Source organism: Cavia porcellus, unplaced genomic scaffold (assembly GCF_034190915.1).
Source record: "Cavia porcellus strain 051 isolate PalLab524CR breed Dunkin Hartley unplaced genomic scaffold, mCavPor4.1 scaffold_10, whole genome shotgun sequence".
NCBI lineage: Eukaryota > Metazoa > Chordata > Mammalia > Rodentia > Caviidae > Cavia > Cavia porcellus.
The window spans coordinates 32095977-32114348 of NW_026947493.1; the positions used below are offsets into that span (position 1 = coordinate 32095977).

The 18372-nt window shown below is 38.9% G+C and overlaps 1 protein-coding gene and 1 pseudogene across 12 annotated transcripts in view; both read right to left on the minus strand.

The window, feature by feature from the left end:
• The window catches only part of Pxk (PX domain containing serine/threonine kinase like), a 77466-nt gene that overhangs the window by 33967 nt on the left and 25127 nt on the right, over positions 1-18372 (minus strand). For all 12 annotated transcript variants that reach the window (XM_023561756.2, XM_063257188.1, XM_063257198.1 and 9 more), the window contains exons 3-4: positions 8151-8198; positions 1427-1613 (exon numbers count right to left, since the gene is read on the minus strand). In XM_023561756.2, coding sequence (XP_023417524.2) covers positions 1427-1613; positions 8151-8198 — 235 coding nt within the window. The remainder of the gene's footprint in view (positions 1-1426; positions 1614-8150; positions 8199-18372) is intronic.
• LOC111754676 (small nucleolar RNA SNORA40) lies at positions 3654-3774 on the minus strand (annotated as a pseudogene).

The following is an 18372-nucleotide window of genomic DNA, read 5'->3' on the forward strand; positions in this document are numbered from 1 at the left end:
CGATCCTCCTGCCTCAGCCTCCTGAGTGCTGGGATTACAGGCGTGAGCCACCACGCCCGGCTTGTGATGTTTAATCTTGTAATTTATAGTAAATGTGAGTTGAAATAAACTTTCCTTCTCTTGGCTCATTCAGGAAAGGCATTCTGCTTAGCCCTACACAGCACCTAACTATAGCAAGTACACAAAGGCAGCTTTACCTCCTTTATTGTGCATGCAACTCACCCCAGGATCTACTAAAATCAGATCCAAATTCAGCAGGTCTGGGATGAGGCTGGAATTCCGCACAAGTTCTCATGATGCCAATGCCAGTGAATGACCCTGTAAGCAGCAGGTCCCTCAAACTTGATAGCACAGTGGGGGCACTCAGGAAACTTCATGTACCACAACCCCGGCCAACAAGGGTTCTGATTTAAATGGCATGCCTGCAGTCTGGGCATCAGGACTTTTTTTTTTAAAGCCTCCCAGGTGATTCTACTATGCAGAAAAGTTTAACATCTAAACAAGCAGATCTCTGTTTCTTCATCTGTGATTCAGAAACAAAAAGTTTCTCCCTCTAATTACACCAAAAACAATGTTATTTGTCTGTTCAGACACTGGCAATCAAACCCCAGCCCTTGTACCAACCAAGCATGTGCTCTGCCACTGAGCTAATCCCAGCCCAAAGCAATGGGTCTGAAAACCCAGTTCTCTGAGAAATTCTCTTCTCTTGAGCACTGACCTATTATACACAGGTTCTTGAGTTCATCAGCACAAAAGATGATCCACTTAGCAAGGAGATGAACAATGCCCATGGTCTACTGAGAAAAACTCTAAGCCTGGTTTGCTTTACCCAGTCATTTGAGTTCTATTCACTGGTTCCTAACTGCAATGATGTTGACTGATCTCTTCCAGGCAATACCACACAGTGTATTAAACATTTAGTTATTCCTCCTGCTGCCTGTTGATGTTGTGTGTGATCAGTACCAAAGAGAAGTCCTTTCCACCTGAGATCCCTGGGGGCTCCCTGATAAGCAAAAGATGAGGCAGAGAGTCAGTCTCTGTGCTTTGCACTTCGAGGTCCCTAGCGAGTAAGTGGAGGGACACAGAAGTAAATCTCTGGAAAACCAGAACACTGAACGCTGCAAATACAAAAAACAGAGTCAAGCTAAAATGACTGAATACACAACTGTGGATTATACCCTCCGTTCTGTCAGAAAAAGATAAAGACAAGACTAGAACTACATAAATATATTTCATATTTTTGTGTGGCTGTATTACAAACATTTTTTATAACTCTACAGAAAGTTCTAATCAAGACTGTCTCTGTAAATAAACAACACCCTCGTACATATATGCACTTTCCCCCAGTGGATGCAGTTTCCCCATGCACATCTCCTGCTGAGAACACAGCCCCAACTGCCCAGAGCTCACGGACTCTTTTGCTTACCAGTGTAGTTTGCAGAATAGTTGTTTGGATCTAAAAACTTCTTAACCAGCTCACAGTTAGACAAGATATGATTTGTGGTGATAACATTGAGATAGTTCTGAAGACCTTTCTGCCTCTCAGCTATGAATTCACGATCCATGTTTCCAATCAATTTTTTGGGAGGAAGAGGTAGACTTAGGCCTGCAATCTTACATAAAAAAATAAATAAATAAAAAAGAGTATACTCAGGTCACCCACAAATAAGATTCAATATCAGAATCATCACAGTTTATTACATTTAAGACAAAAGATCTTATGATGCATATAAATTTTGGTGATATTATAAAAATGTGAAAAAATTTATACATTAAGATGCTACGTGAAGAATAGTGACTCTATTTTTGTTGTTGGTTTTTGAGACTGGGTCTTGTTATATAGTTCACGCTGGCTTTGAATTCACTTTGTAGCCCAGGCTGGCTTCCAACTCACAGTGATCTTCCTGTTTCAGCCTCCCAATTGCTAGGATTACAGGCATGTGCCTGCACACCCAGCACACATATGACTTTAAAACTTTAGATTTAAAATTTTTTTCTCCCAAATTTACACAGGAACATAACATCAAGAGTACATTGTTTTTAAAAAAATTGTTATTAGTAGTCACGTGAAACTTTGTCTCCCAGAATTGCCAGGACAAGATGACACATCCATCTCCTTTCTCCTTAGACAACCACATTCAATGCTTTTCAATTCTTTCCACTGATCTTCTGGCTCTGGGGAATGATCAGGCTGTTATATCATAACATCATTTTTAGGCATTATCTATAAGCTTCCTATTATGGAAGATAAGGATTAAGTTCTCTTTCACAACTCTGACCTTGCCCTGCACACAACCCATCCACATTTATCCAACAGTATTATATTATAATTTAGTTACTGCATTACCTTATTTATATTAGGTAAATTATATTCTTAATAGTATAATTCAAAATAATTGCTGAACACTTTGGAGGTAAATTGAGGCCTCCACACAATTATGTGGTTCCCTTAGAAGCCTGCCTTCCACCATGTGCTTAACCAGTGAGTTCTTATCCACTGGACTTTTCATCTACAAGGTTCGCTATAGTTTTCTCCTCTGCTCTCTATTTGTCTCTGACAGTTGTGCATGCACGCGTGCACGTGTGTGTGTGTGTGTGTGTGTGTGTATAATCAATTTACTATTATTCAGAGTGCGTTAGGGAGGAAGAAAAAGTAAATGCAGCTGTTCAATCTCACTATCATTCTCCAGATCCCTGAAAAGTCTGAGTCTATTTTTTAGTCTGTATTTTTAAACTTAAAGTATCAGATTGGCATTTTAATATAGCAAGCAAAATGACTTTCAGAGAGTAGTGCTATTCGATCCTAATGCTTATATTAGAGCAGTCCTAGTGGTATGTGTATGGATCGAAGATAAAGACATCTTGAATTCCAAATGAATACAGTCTAAACCACATGCACGCAAATTCAGTTTAGACAGCTCCACTCTACTTTTTGAACAATGATACAGACCAACGAAGACCTTGAAGCTGATCCTAGATAAGAGGAAAAGGCTGAATGACAATTTAGAATTGTCATTCTTGTTCTCTAACACACTTGTAAAATATGTCAGAGTGCAAGTTTCGTGAGTTTGTTATCCTGGCGTAATTTATTGGTAGATAAGACACTTAAATTTCAGTTCACTTTTCTTCATTCATACAATCACGCTTTACCTAACTGCAGTTCTTTTATTAGCTAAAAAAATGCTATGAAAAAGTATATTATTTACCTGTGACACATAGAAACCAATATCTGTATTTATTTTTACTCAGGGACATAAAATATTAAATCAAGAGTAATATAAAACCTAAAACACAACTCTTTTAAACCTATTTGATGAAACTGCAGAATATAATCTTGTGTGTGTATGTGTGCATGCCCAGAGATATGCCTCTGTAGGCACAAAAAGTAACCTAAGGACTCGAACCACTGCTTAACAGTGGCTACCTCTGGGAATAGGTTGTTAATAATTTCTATTTCTTTATCATGAAATATTTACAATGCTCATTTGCTACTCTGTTTTAATGTTAACATCAGCCCTTTAATTTGTATTAGGCTACCATATTTTTTTGTTTTTGCTTTGTTTTCTGAGTAGATCCTCACTGTACAGCCCAGGCTTCATTCTTCTTGCCTGAGAGTCCCAGGGTCACAGACTTGAATCACTGTGCCCAACAGTAACGTTCCTTCTTACATGTGTCAAGACGCATAGTGAATAGTGAGTTCTGAGTTGCAAAAGAGGATTTATTTTTTGTACCTATTAATCATATTTTTTTCAATTAAAAATAAAAGAAAATCCCCTCTGCTTATCAAACGATTGTATATATAAAGAGGCTAAGAAAAATTATTATTAACCTGTAATCAAGACACAAACTGCCTTGTGCTACCCCACCACCACACACACACACACAGCACCACCTGAATCCCACATAACCCAGAATGGAATCATGTCTGGTATCACTGGATTTGAATTCCAACATTTTGGTTATTTTTCATTCGAGATGGGAACACTAGAATGAATTTGATAAAATACTTGTCTTGAAATGTGAGCCCTCCAAGCATCAATCAATCTTTCTTTTCTTTCCTTTCCTTCTTTTCTTTCTACAGCAAAACAGCATCTTGCTAAGTAGTTCAAGATGTCCTGAACTCATGATGTAGGCCAGGCCGGCCTTGAACTCATGACAATTCTCCTGCCTCAGCCTCTCAAGTGTTGGGATTACAGATGTGCGACACCACACCTGGCTCAATCTATTTTTAAATCTTCATTGCACTGTAGGAAAATGTACTGATCAAATATCCCATTATCCCATTCCTTCTTCAAAATCAAAGAATTCTTTTTTGCTTACAGCTTCTATTATACTATCGTGTCCCTGCTATGAGACAGATTGAAGTAAAGACCTCACAATAAATATTGCTTACACACAAAACCACATAGTGTGAGCTGTTTTTTACTGTTATTTTTTTTCTCTTGAGACAGGGTCTCTCTATGCAGTTTAGGCTGCCCTTGAATTCACTAGCTAGCTCAGACTGATCTCAAACTCACACTGATCTTCCTTGCTCAGTTTCCTGAGGGCTGGTACACAGGTATGCACTCCCACACCTGGCTTATGTGTGTTGTTTACACAGAAAAGATTAGCACACAAGAGACATTTATCTTCCACTTCAGCTTTCTTGTATGATTTCTAAGAAGCTACCAATCACAGACTACAAAATTTGGAAATCCAGCCGGGTGTGGTGGCTCACGCCTGTAATCCCAGCACTTGGGAGGCTGAGGCAGGAGGATCTTTGTGAGTTTGAGACCAGCCTGGGCTACAAAGTGAGCTCAAGGCAAGCCTGAACTGCATAGTGAGACCCCATCTCAAAAAAGACAAACAATATAGTACCAGCACACCAACTGTTACTACGCCACTGATTTCCTGGACACCTCAACAGTAGGACACCTATCCCCTCATCTTTACCTGCATTCTCCTTTAATATGCCCTATAGATTTCCCTACTCCGTTTCTATGAGAAGACAGCAAGTAGAGAACCTCAGATTCCATTCCTATCAACTGCAGAGTAACAAAGCAAAAGATGACTCCCCAGGCAGGCTCCAGAGCCCTAATTTGATCTATACTAGCCTAGAAGCCTCTATACCCAAACTGTATCAGTTTCATGAATGCCAGCTTTCACTAGGAGGAAAAGCCCTCAAACACAAACTTCATCTGTCCTTACTCATTTGCATCATTAGACCTTAATATCCTCCAAACCACCTTCAATTATATTTCAGGCTCTATTCTACAGAGTTTTAAACCATTGAAAGACGTTTAATTTGTTCCAATTTCCTCCCCAAAGTCAATGATGGTAATAAAATTGGAATCACAAAACTTCACGCCATATGAGACTTCAGAAGTCACCCTCATTTCAGATGTGAAGCCCGGGAATGATGAGAGACTCAAAGTCTCAGTGTTAGGATAAGCGAGGGCGGGACTCCTTCCCAAGTGCACGGGGCAGGCTCCTTTGTTCTCCGCCCAGTTCCCATCATTTCAATCAACTGCTCCTTTCTTTTTGTTATAAATAATTTGCTTAGATAACTGGTGTCTTGATATTGCATTTATTTAAAATAAGGTAATGATTTTTTGTCATTGTTACAATAGATTCTTGCTGTAAAATTTTTGGAAAATTTAGCCTTTTGTACTTTCCTGCTTAATACAGCTTACATGAAAGTATTTGTACAGAACTTGGAAAGTAGAGAGGATATAAAGAACTAGAAGTAAATGTAATACATAATCCTAACACCTGGGGATCACTATTAGCATTCTGGCATATTTCTTCCCAATTCTAAATATTTCAAAAATCCTATTACATAGCAATATAACTTTACATTCTACTTTCTTATTTTCTTTTTTTAAATTTTTTTATTTTTTGCTTTCTTATTTTCACTTAGGTATGTTCCTACTAGACTTAAGACACCATTTCATATATGTATTATATTTCTTGTTTTTCAACAGGAACTATTTATCTGTCAAAAGAGTAACTAACTGAACACTGAAAATTATGTAACAAGCTCATTTTGTGATTTGGAGGTTTTTTTCATCTGTGTTTTTGGAAGGTATTTTGAAATTATCTTGTTGCCCAACACCTGTATTGCTTTCTTCTGTTTGTTTACTGGACCCAGAAAACCCTCCCACTGAAGTGATGTCTACTGAAGTGATGTCTGGCTATGCTCTGCCCAGCACAAGCCAGTACCAATCCATGTGACTATCTGCCTTTGCAATAAGATGCACAGTGAAAATATTCATTTAAAAGGAAAAATTACACTGAAGCAAAAAAGAGATTCTAATCTATCCAAAGGGTCAAAAGTGAACAGTCATGGAGATTCAGGCTCACATTCCCAAACTAAGAGCACCTCCATTCTCAGAGACTCAAGTTCCCAGGAGTCTTATTCTGAGGTGGAAGAAAGACCCTGTACAAAGGTCACTTCCATCATATGAAGGTTTGGGTGCACAAATGTTGAAACATATAGCAGGACTAGGGTTAACTCCCCAAATGCTCACACCACTGTGGCTCACTGATACCCAGAAAATTTGCTTCAGGAACAAACTATACATCAGTGCCTTATTTTAAAGCCATTACAGGCCTAGCTTTTGTCCAAGTGCACAGACTGTGCAATTAAAACCCATAAATGAAACAAACTAACTCCACCAATGAGAGGAATCTGATCTCTGCCAGTATTCTCTCTGGAGACTTAAACTGGTCATGCTAAAATTAAAATTTTTTTTTAAAAAAAGACAATGTGTCAAACGCATGACCATGTGGCAATTACATAAAGATCTAAATACTCAAGCCAATACTTTCATAAGGAAAAAAAGGCACTCCTGTTTTCGGTAGTACTGTGTAAAGTTTGGACTCTACAAATGCTATTTTCTCATGTCTGACTGATAAAAACATGGTTGTTTGAAGGAAAGGAGGCATTTTGCTTCCTCCCAGCCAGCAGCCCTCTTAACCTTTGTGGACTGCATCAAGGGTCACTTAGAACACGTGGTAGTGGCTAGCAGGCAGCAGTGCTTTACCTCCTGGCTCAGGGCACAAAGGGTTTCTGTTACCACTCAAATTTAGGGTAGGACACAGGCCCAGTGGTCTGCAGTCATTCATGTTACCTGAAGAGCAATCTCCTGAGGCAGACGTCACCGCTCTTCCAGGCCTTCCTGTCATGCAGCACCCTCAAAACCAGACACTTGGCCCTTTACCTGCCCTGGCTCTTTCCAGACGGACTGCAGCTCATCCCTTCTGTTACCACTACTGAATGAGAACACTTAAATTACAGGAATTTAAAAATACGCACTGAAGAGAAAAAGCAGTCCCAATCTGTGAAACATGGATGATATATCAGTACCTAAGGTTGTTGTAAAAACACGGTCTTGTACTCAGCTTGCAAGGTATCTATCAACTATAAATCACACGTTTATCCCAAATATTTGTTTGTTTGGTTGGTTGTTTTTTGGTTTTTTTTTTGAGACAGGGTCTCATTGTATAGATGAGCCTTTTTATTTTTTATTTTTTGGCAGTGGGGATCAAATTCATGACCTTACATAGTGCTTGGGCCGCTGAGCTAAATCCCTGGGCCTTGAGCTTAACTTTGAACTTGCATAGATCCTATCTCTGCCTTCCAAGGCCAAATGTTTGTTTCTGGAGCCATATACTATCTGTTTAAAAGTATGAAATTAATCTCATCTGCAAAGGAAACCTGCTACATTCTCGTTCCTGATACGCCATTTGCTATAGTTAGGATTCTGAATGTCCTCCAAAAGCCCATGTGTTAGAACTTTGGTTCCCAGAGTGGTAGAATCTTGAGTGACCTGGAAGGGGTCTTTGGGCTGCCTAGCAGACCTTTAGGTCATTGTGGACATGTCCTAGTAAAGCATATGAGGCATCTCTCTCCTGATCACTCTCTTTGTTTCCAGGCCCCACTCACTGTTCCACCATGATGTGCTGTCCCACCACAGGCCAGAGCAACAGGACCAACTGATCATGGGCTGAAGCCCCAAACTGTGAGCCAAAATACATCATTACTCTTTATAACTGACTTTCTCAGGTATTTACTTGTAGTGATGGAAAGCTAACAAACAATGTTTCCAAACAATTTCAAAGATACCCTAGGCAATCAGTGTATATTGCTAGAGTTTGCAAGTATTTACCTGCAAGCTGTTGTTCAGTAAATCAAAGTCACTGTATCTTCTAACAATCTGTAAGAGACAAGACAGCAGTGTTTTAATTCAAGGACATCGCTCCATTTTCTTTAACATTTTTTGCTATGTTGCGGTCGTGGTGCATGTGATAAGTAGGATATGCCTTCCTGGTCTTACCTTGTTTAACCTCACCAATGCAGAAAACAGGCCTGGCCAAGCCCCAGAGTTGGCTAGGCCATGTGAAATTGGTTAATGCCAGACAAACTCAAAAGACACCAACAGCTAAGTGGAAGCATTTGTTTCCAGGTCAAACAGTCTTTCAAATAACTTTATCGCTAACCAGGCTCATGGAGAGATGAATTAATGATTTTCAAAAATAAAAATAAAAAAACGTTTAACTCAGCAGGGAATGCAAGCAAAAGAAATGTGCGGTTCTGAGGCCATTTCATCCTTGTTGTGGCTAAACCTTCCACCAGGTGAGGCTCTGGAGCCTGGACTGTCCCAGTGGGTAGGGCTGCCCTACCGGAACTTGATTGCTCAGCTCCCCTCTCGGTAGACTGTCCATCCTTTACCATCTACATTCTTCCATGTGTTTATGCCATTGACTACACATAATCAAATTCTAGTAGCTCTGGATAAAGACATTATTCCGCTTTTGAATAGTTTTCCATCAGCATTTTTTTCTGATTGATTGATTGTATTGGGGATTGAACTCAGGGCCTTCTCACTGAACTACATCTCCATCCCTTTTTAAATGTGTTTTATTCTGATACAGAGTATCACTAAGTTGCCCAGGCTGCATTCAATTTGTGCTCCTTCTGCTTGGCTCCACAGAGTGCCAGGATTAAAGGTATGTATCACCGTGCCCAGGTGGACTTCAGCTTTTATTAGTAGTTCTCAAATGTTAGTGTGTAGGGGGCTGGGGATTTAGCTCAGCGGCATAAGCGCCTGACTTGCAGGCACGCAGTTGTGAGTTCGATCCCTGGTACCGATAAAAAAAAAGAAAAATGTTAGTGTGTAGAACAATCACCAGGAGTTTACCAGGTTCCCCCACACAAAGTGTCTAATTGAGTCAGTCTGAGGGGAGGCTTCAAGAGTACATTTTTGCTGAGTACCCAGAAGTCTCCAATGCAGAAGAACTAAACACTGCAAGAAGGCTTGATTCTTCTAATAGGATGCTGTTCTTGGTCCTGCTTATCAAATGAACATCAGAGGGTTAAATAAAAGACCCTTCCCCCAAGAAGAACAAAAGAATAAAAGATAATGACGTAGCTAGCCAGTGAATAGGCAAATTCCATCACTGTTATGTCAAGGATCTAAGGGTGCCAAAGACAAGTTAATTATATCTCAAATGTAAAATGACAATACTAGTACCATATAGGACTGATTTAGAGTGAATTAATGTACTTAAACCAGTGTTCAATACCTCATATATATACTAAATAAATGTAAGATGTAAGAATTATTTTTTAAAAAGCAGTTTGAAATTCTAGGCAATGAGAAGAGCAAATGTGGGCCACATGTGATCAGAAGACTTTAAAGTGGGGAAAAAACTTGAGCTAGAGAGTGCACCACATGGCATGAGCTCATGGTCTGCACAGCACATGCCACCCAGCCATGCAGCCTTGGTACACCACTTGGAACCTGGTAGGGTCCCACCCAGCAACCCCAAGCAGCTGGAGAGCCTAGTGTGCTGTTCAGGTCCTGGTAGCACACTGCCCAGCAACCCCAAGCAGCCAGGGAGCTTCAGTGCAGGACATGGTGCAAACTGAGGCCTGCACGGTGTACTCCACCTGGCCATGCAGCTTTAGTGGCCACGCGGCACCTGGTAGGGCCATACCCAAGGAGCTCAACCAGTCAGGGAGCCTCAGTGCACTGTGTAGGGTGTGCGAAAGGTCTGCCCAGCATACTCTACCCATTTGGGGAGCCCCTGAGTGCTGCTAGGAACCTGGTAAGTCCTGCCTATCTCTCGGCTGGGGAAACCCCCTCCAGTACAGACAGCCATCATCAACACAGGTAACAACTGAAACTCTGCATCTGGCTGCCCCAGAGGAATACAGGACAATGACAAAACAAAACAGCAAAATGTAATTTCAAATCTCCATCCCATCCCAAACAAACCTAGGAGACATGAATATAGATGAAAGTGTAAACCACACACCTGAAACTTCTGAAATGATAGTAACTGAAATAAAGAAAACAACTCCATGAAGCTGTAAAGGAAATCAGATCAGAAACAATCTCCCAGCTAAACAAAGAAATGATAATCTAGAAAAGCTGAACATATCTAAATAATACATAGTTAAATAGAGCACTAAAAAATGAAGAAACCTTGAATGAACACTATAAGAAAGAATTAGAATGCATGAAACAGATCCAAAGAGATATCCAGGAAACCAAATTTCCACTGAAAGCTGGCAAAACCACCTGAATAAATGGGAAGACAGACTTGCAGACCTCAAAGACAAGATTGAAGCCAATGAACAGGAAAGATCTTTTAAAAATAACAAGGAATCAGGGAATAACAATTCAACAGTTGCAAGACAATGCAAAGAAAAACAATATAAGATTGATGGGTATAAATGAAAAAGGTGACAATGCAAATGATATAAAAGACTATTTACCGAATAGCTGAAAATTTCCCAAATGTAAGAAGAAACTGACATAAAGATAAATGAAGCCTATAGAACTTCAATTATCCATAACCAAAATAAATCTACACTCAGACATACAACAACATCCCAGAAATTCAACATAATAACAATATTAAAAGCTATTAGAAGGGCCAGGGATTTAGCTCAGCAGTCTAAGTGCCTGCCTGGCAAGCACAAGGTCATCAGTTCGATCCCCAGTACCAAAAACAAAAAACAAAACCAAAAAAAGCTATTAGAGAAAAGAAACAAATCACCTACAATGGAAAGCCTTTCAGAATCACAGCAGACTTCTCAACACAAACAATCAAGTCAAGAAGACCACGGAGTGAAGTATTTCAAATCCTAATGGAAAATGACTTCCAACATAGATTGATGTACCTTGCAAAACTATCCTTACAATCGATGGAGAAATAAGATACTTCCAAGACAAAGAACAGCTGAAGAATTTCATGACCACCAAACCAAGCCTACAGAGAATCCTGAAAGATATTCTAGATAGACATAAAAATAACTATGACTTCAAAAATGCCAACAAAAAAAAATTAATCAGGACAAACAATTAAACGAAGGGGAAAATTAAAGAACCAACAGCAGAAAGATAACGTGACAAAACAAGCCAATATATATCACTTATAACCATTAATGTAAATGGCCTCAATTCACCAATTACAAGAAACAGACTGACAGAATGGATCAAGAAACAACATCCAACCATATGCTATCTACAAGAAAACCATCTAACTCAGAAGGAAATTCATAGAAACTCCAAGGGTGGAAAACAATACTTCATGCAACAGGAATGCACAAAAAAAGCAGGGGTAAGCTATTCTGTTTTCAGACAATGTGAACTTTAAATGTGAACTTTAAAGAATGATCAAAAGAGATAAAGAAGGTCACTACATGCTTGTCAAGGGAAAATTTTCAAGAGGAAAAGATAACAACATTAAATATATATGCACCAACTATGGAAGCAACCAGTTATGTAAAACAAATATTAATAGAAATGAAAAGTCAAATAAGTAATAAGACAATTATAACAGGTGACCTTAACACCCCACAGACACAGACAGATAAACTAGACAAACCATCAGCCAAGAAATAACAGAATTGAATTAAAAGTGTGAACAAATGGATTCAGTAGACATGTACAGAGTGTTCCACCCAACAATATCAGGATATACATTCTTCTTAAATACTAGCCCACAGAACACACTTAATAAATGCAAAAGAACTGAAATTATCTCATGCATATTATTTGATCATAGTGCCATGAAACTGGAAATTAATGACAAAAAAACTGCAAAAACTCCATAAACACACAGAAATTAAGTAACACTCTCCTGAACAATCAGTGGATCACAGAGGAAATTAAAAAAGAAATTAAACAATTATCTACAAGCAAATTAAAATGCAAATACAACTTACCAGAACCTGTGGAATGCAGTGAAAACAGTCCTCAGAGGGAAATTTATTGTGGTGAATCCCCACATCAGGAAAACAAAACAAACATAAATAAACTACCCAATGCTACACCTCAAACATCTAGAAAAAGAAGAGCAAGTCAAACCTAAAGCCCAAAGAAGGGAGAAAATTATAAAGAGAAGAGCAGAGCAGAAATTAGCACAACTGAGACTAAGAAAATAATACAAAGAATTAACAAATCAAAGCGTTGCTTCTTTGAAAGAATAAATAGCATGGATAAGCCCCTAGCCAACCTTATTAGAAAAAGGAAAACAAAACTCAAATTCATGCAATAAGCAAGGAAAAGGGCAAAATCACACAGGTGCTGTGGAAATACAGATATCACCAATACCTACGTCAGAAACCTTTACTCTCATAGGTTCAACAACACAGAAGAAATGGACAGATTCCTAAAAACATATGAATTACCAAAGCAGGATCAAGAAGGTGTTTACTGATGAATAACCCAATTTCAGTTCATGAAATTGAAAATGTAATTAGAACCTTACAAACAAAGAAAAGCACAGGTCCTGATGTATTCACAGCTAACTCTACAAGAAATTCAAGGAAGACTTAATGCCAACACTCCTCAAACTCTTCAATGAAATTGAAAGGGAAGCAATTCTTCCTAACTCATTATTGGAAGCAAGTATTACCCTGATATCAAAACCAGAGAAAGACTCACCCAAAAAAGAGAACTACAGAATCAATCTCTCTAACGAATATAGATGCAAAAATCCACAATAAAATACTGGCAAATAGAAAGAAGCACGTCATCAAGAAGATTATACACCATGACCAAGTGGGATTCATCCCAGGAATGCAGGGATGGCTCAACATATGCAAATCAATAAACACAATATACCATATCAATAGACCAACGATAAGAATCACAGTATCACTTTAATAGATGAAGAAAAAGCTTTTGATAATGTCCAACACTCATTCATGATAAGAACTCTACAGAAAATCAGAATAGATGGTCTTTACCTTAATCTGACAAAAGCCACCTACGATAAACCAACAGCCAGCCTCATATTAAATAATCAAAAACTGAAAGCTTTTCATCTAAAATCAGGATCAAGACAAGGATGTCCAAAATCACCACTCCTATTCAATATAGTTCTGGAAACATTAGTCAGAGCAACTAGACAAGAGACAGAAATACAAGGAATAAGGATGGGAAAGGAAGAAGTTAAATTATCAGGATTTGCAGACAACATGATACTCTACTTGGAAGATTCCCAAAATCCCATTGAAAGATTTCTAGATGTAATAACCAAACGCAGTAATATTGCTGCACACAGAATCAACACTCAAAAACCAATAGCATTCCTGTACACAACAACAAACTCACTAAGAAAGAAATAAAGAAACCACACCCTTCACAACAGCATCCAAAAACATGAAATACTTAGGAATTAATCGAATAAGAAGTAAAAGATCTATTCAGTGAAAGTTATAATACTCTGAAAAAAGAAATTGAAGAGGATTTCAGAAAATGGGAAGACATTCTTTGTTCATGGATAGGAAGAACAAACATTGTGAAAATGTCCATTCTCCCAAAATTGTTATACAGATTTAATGCAATCCTAATCAAAATACCATTACCATACCTCACAGATCTAGAAAGATCATTCCTAAAACTCATCTGGAATCATAAGAGAACTAGAATAGCAAAGGCAAGGCAGGAGGCATCACAATTCCTGACTTGAAGTTACAGTACAAAGCTACCGTAATAAAACCAGCATGGGATGCTGGGGATTTAGCTCAGTGGCATAAGCACCTGCCTTTCAAGCGCGCAGTCCTGAGTTCGATACCCATAGCAAAAAAAAAAAAAAATTCAGCAGAGTACTGAAATGAAAACAAACCTAAAGATCAATGGAACAGATTAGAAGATACAGCCACAACTACAAACACACTCAGCCACTTTATCTTTGACAAAGGGGCCAAACACATTCACTGAAAGAAACATAGCCTCTTAAATAAATGCTGCTAGAAAAACTGGCTTTCCATACGCTGAAAACGAAAACTGGACCCATGCCTATCCCCATGCATTAAACTAAAGTTAAAGTGTGATAGAACTGTGGGGGACTGGCAACGGTGGCTGAAAAGGTAAGAAGTATGAAATATAAATGACCTTTATTTTGAGAATGTGGGGAGAGACCCCCACACACACCCTGGGGCGCGGCATCTCCCCCCTGGGGTCAGCGATCTCTCCGTGGAACACATGGAGTGGAGGCATACATTTAGCTTAGGTTGGGGGTGGAGCCTGAGGGGGCATTAGGGATGCACAGGTAGCCCATTGGCACTTGTTTGTCGCCAGGGACAAATTTCTAGGGGTGGGGAAGATAGAGTCACAGGTAAATTCCGAGGGGTGGGGAAGATGGAGCTCCTTGGTTCTGCCTGAGGCTTTATCGGCTACAGTGTCCTGTCTGGGCCAAAACTCTTTCAAAGTGGATCAAAGATCTAAATATTAAAACAGAAACACTAAATCTACTAAAAGACAAAGTAGGTAGAAACCTTGAAGACATAGGGGTAAAGCAGAGAATTCATGAAAAAAATCAAACTGCAGGGGAAATACTTCCTAGGATCTTGTCTTTTTTTTTTTTTTTTTTTATACCACTGAGCTAAATCCCTAGCCCCTGGGATCTTGTCTCATTAAAAAGTTTTTCTGACATCTCCAACAGTGTGAAAAGAAAACCCACAAAATGGGAAAAAAATCTTAGTCAACTGTCCCTCCAACAAAGAATTTCTATCTAGAACATACAAAGAATTTTAAAAAAAATCAGGCCCCCCCAAATTCAAAGACCCAATCCAAAAATGGGCAAGTGAGATGAATACATAGTTCTCAGCAGAAGAAATACACATGGCAAATAAATACATGAAAAAATGTTTAGCATCATTAGTCATTAGAGAAATGCAAATTAAAACAGCACTGAGATTCCATCTCACCCCAGAAGAATGGCCAGGATCAAGAAAACCACCAAATGCTGGAGAAGTTGGGGGGAAAAAGGAACTCTTCTGCACTGTTAGTGGGAGTGTAGACTGGTGCAACCACTGTGAAAATTAGTGTGGAAGTTCCTTAAAAAATCTGGGATTTGAGGTCCCATTTGAACCAGCTATCTTTCTTCTGGGCATATTCTCAGAAGAACTGAAAACATCATACCCTAGTGACAAATGTACACCCATGTTTATAGCAGCACAATTTATAATAACCAAATCTTGGAAACAATCCAAATGCCAATCAACTGAGAAATGGATAAAAAAGACATGGTATTTTTATACAACGGAGTACTACTCACCTATAAAAAAGATCACGCTGAGGCTTTTATAGGTAAATGGATGTGACTTGAGACCATACTTATAAATGAAATAAATCAAACTCACGTGTAGATACCATACTGTCTCTCTAGTGTAAGAAACTGAAAGAGTAAGTAAGAGCCAAAATCTTCAATAAATATTGTGAAACAGTAATAAACTGCTCAAAGGGGAAAAATAACTCAGATAGGGAAAAGGAGAAAAGGAGGAAGGGAAAAGAAAAAAAATACAAATTTGTATATATATATATACTTAAGATAGCTAAGACGATTATAGTACTAATACTATTAGTTCCTGGAACAAAAGAGTTAACACCATAGGATTAGATCAATTTTGCATGTCTATATCTGGTAATCTGAATAACTCTTTTGAAGATAACTATGCAAGATAATAACTTTTCTTAAGTTCCTACCACCTTATTTTGAAAGCCTATCTTGTTATTGTTTTGAATATTTTCTTATTGTTGTTTATTTGGCTCTTTTGTTTCTTGTTTTTCTTGCATTTTTTGTTTTGTTTTATTTTTCTCTCTTTTTTTTTTTTTGTCTTTTTAGTTTTTATCGGTACCAGGAATCGAACTCATGACTGCCTGCTTGCACGGCAGGCGCTTATACTGCTGAGCTAAGCCCCTATTTTTCCCCAGCCCCTATTTTTCTCTCTTTAAAGTTAAAAAAAAACTGGGGATTTAGCTCAGCGGCATAAGCGCCTGCCTTGCAAGCAGGCAGTCATGAGTTCAATCCCTGGTACCGATAAAAATGAAAAAAAAAAGATTTTGGAACGTGGTGGGATGATAAATATATTACTAAAACCCTAGACTTCCAGGAAGGTAATAAAATGGTGAACAGCAGAGAAATGTACTCTCCAAGATTTGGTGTCCAGGCACTGGAAGAATATAGAGTGTGAAGAAGAGAAGAAGGGGGAAGTAACTTCCCAGGTCCTGGCAAGGATCTACAGCAAGAATTGAAGCCCCCAGGGAGAGTGAAGAGACCTCAGTGCAGAGGGAGGTGGCAGGCAGTGATTTCTCCCTGGGCTCTGATTTGCTGCCTGGGCGGGGCAGCTCAAACCTCAGATCCATGGTGACTGTGGTGACCCAGAGGACTTCATGGAGAAATGTACCAGTGGAATGGAGCAGTGAACACAAGGGACTGCAGTAGCTAGGGAGGTATTCAGGTGCAGACGTCCCCCAGAAGAGGGCAATTGGCCCACAGTCATCTTGGAGAACTTACAGCAGCTACAGGTAGGCTTCAGGGTCAGGGTGAGGTGGAACTGAGTTCCAGTCAGCAGGGGTCAAGGAGCTAAGTTCTAGCCGACAGGAGGCACATGGAGTGCTGCAGGCTGAATAAACTGGGTTCCAGCCTCACAATCAGAAAACAGCCTGCGCTTCAGACTAAAGATGCAGGCATGCTGGGATTATCCACTACCGCAGCAAATCTAGGCTGGCTTGCTGGGTTTGATTGATATGGATCTGGTCTCTGTCTACTAGTGACAGCAGAGACACACCCTGAAGTGGACATTTTTTTTTCTTTTTTTTTTTGTTTTTGCTTTTATGAATGTGAATACTATTTCTAGCTTTATTATTGTTCTGTTCTTGTTTTTATTTTTTCTTCCTTTTTCCCTCCTGTCTTCTGCACCAGTTTCTCAAGGTTTGAATAATCTTTGTACTCCAGCCTTGCTTCTAATCTCTTCCTCTTCTTCTACTTGTCTATTTTTCCCTCTAAGCCCTTTTAAAATTTCTCCCTGACTAGAAAATCCCATATTGAGGGCATATTTACTATATACAATTTTCTGGTTTGATTTAGATTTTGTTATATAATCACAAATCTAGTTCATATGGTTAAAGGTAGCAAATCAATAACTACCACAGTTTGTCATTTCCTAGGCTCTGTTTGCTGCTATTGTTATTGCTGATTGTACTACTCTAGTCAAGATGATATAGTTGCTCGAATCAGTTGTTCTTTCTGGAATGCCAAGACTGAGATTGTCTAAGGGTCATAAAAAATACTATAGGCTAGGGCCAAAAAACCAGACGCTAGGCCAAGTAGGCAGCAACTTCTCAGCCCTAATAAATTAAAGAGGTAGGATCTTGCAAAAGACTCAAAACTCAAAAGCCTACTATACCTGAAAGACTTCTCTAAGAAGCAGTTATTTCCTAAGGGATCTCAATGCCACCAATAAATCTACTTGCCATAAGCAATTTGCAAGCATCAACTAAGGAATTAAAATTTAAAAAAAAGAAGTAAAGAAAATGGAAGGAGGGGCTGGGGATTTAGTTCAGCGGCATAAGCACCTGCCTTGCAAGCAGGCAGTCATGAGTTCAATCCCTGGTACCGATAAAAACGAAAAAGACAAAAAAAAAAAAAAAAAGAAAAAAAGAAAGAAAGAAAATGGAAGGACACAGAAGCAAGATATAACCCCAGACTTCCAGCTCACCAAAAGTAACTCAAGGGCCAGTGAGATGGAACAATTTGAAAGCCACCCACCTGGACTTTCTACGGAAATAACAAAGCAGATGAGTAAGGCTCTGGAAAAATCAAATCTGAAATAATTTCTCAGATAACTATAGAGATGGTGACCATAATGAAGGACAATGGTTAGTGATTCTAGAGCAGATACACATTTCTAAAAAAAATAGAGGAGTTTAAGAAAACTATGGAAACCATGAGTATCCGTCATAGGAAAGCAACAGAATTCATGAAACACATTCAAACAGATACCCAGGAGATAAAAACTCTACTTAAAGTATTATACAGTATAACTGAGTCAATACGAAGTGAGAATATCAAATACAGAAGATAAGA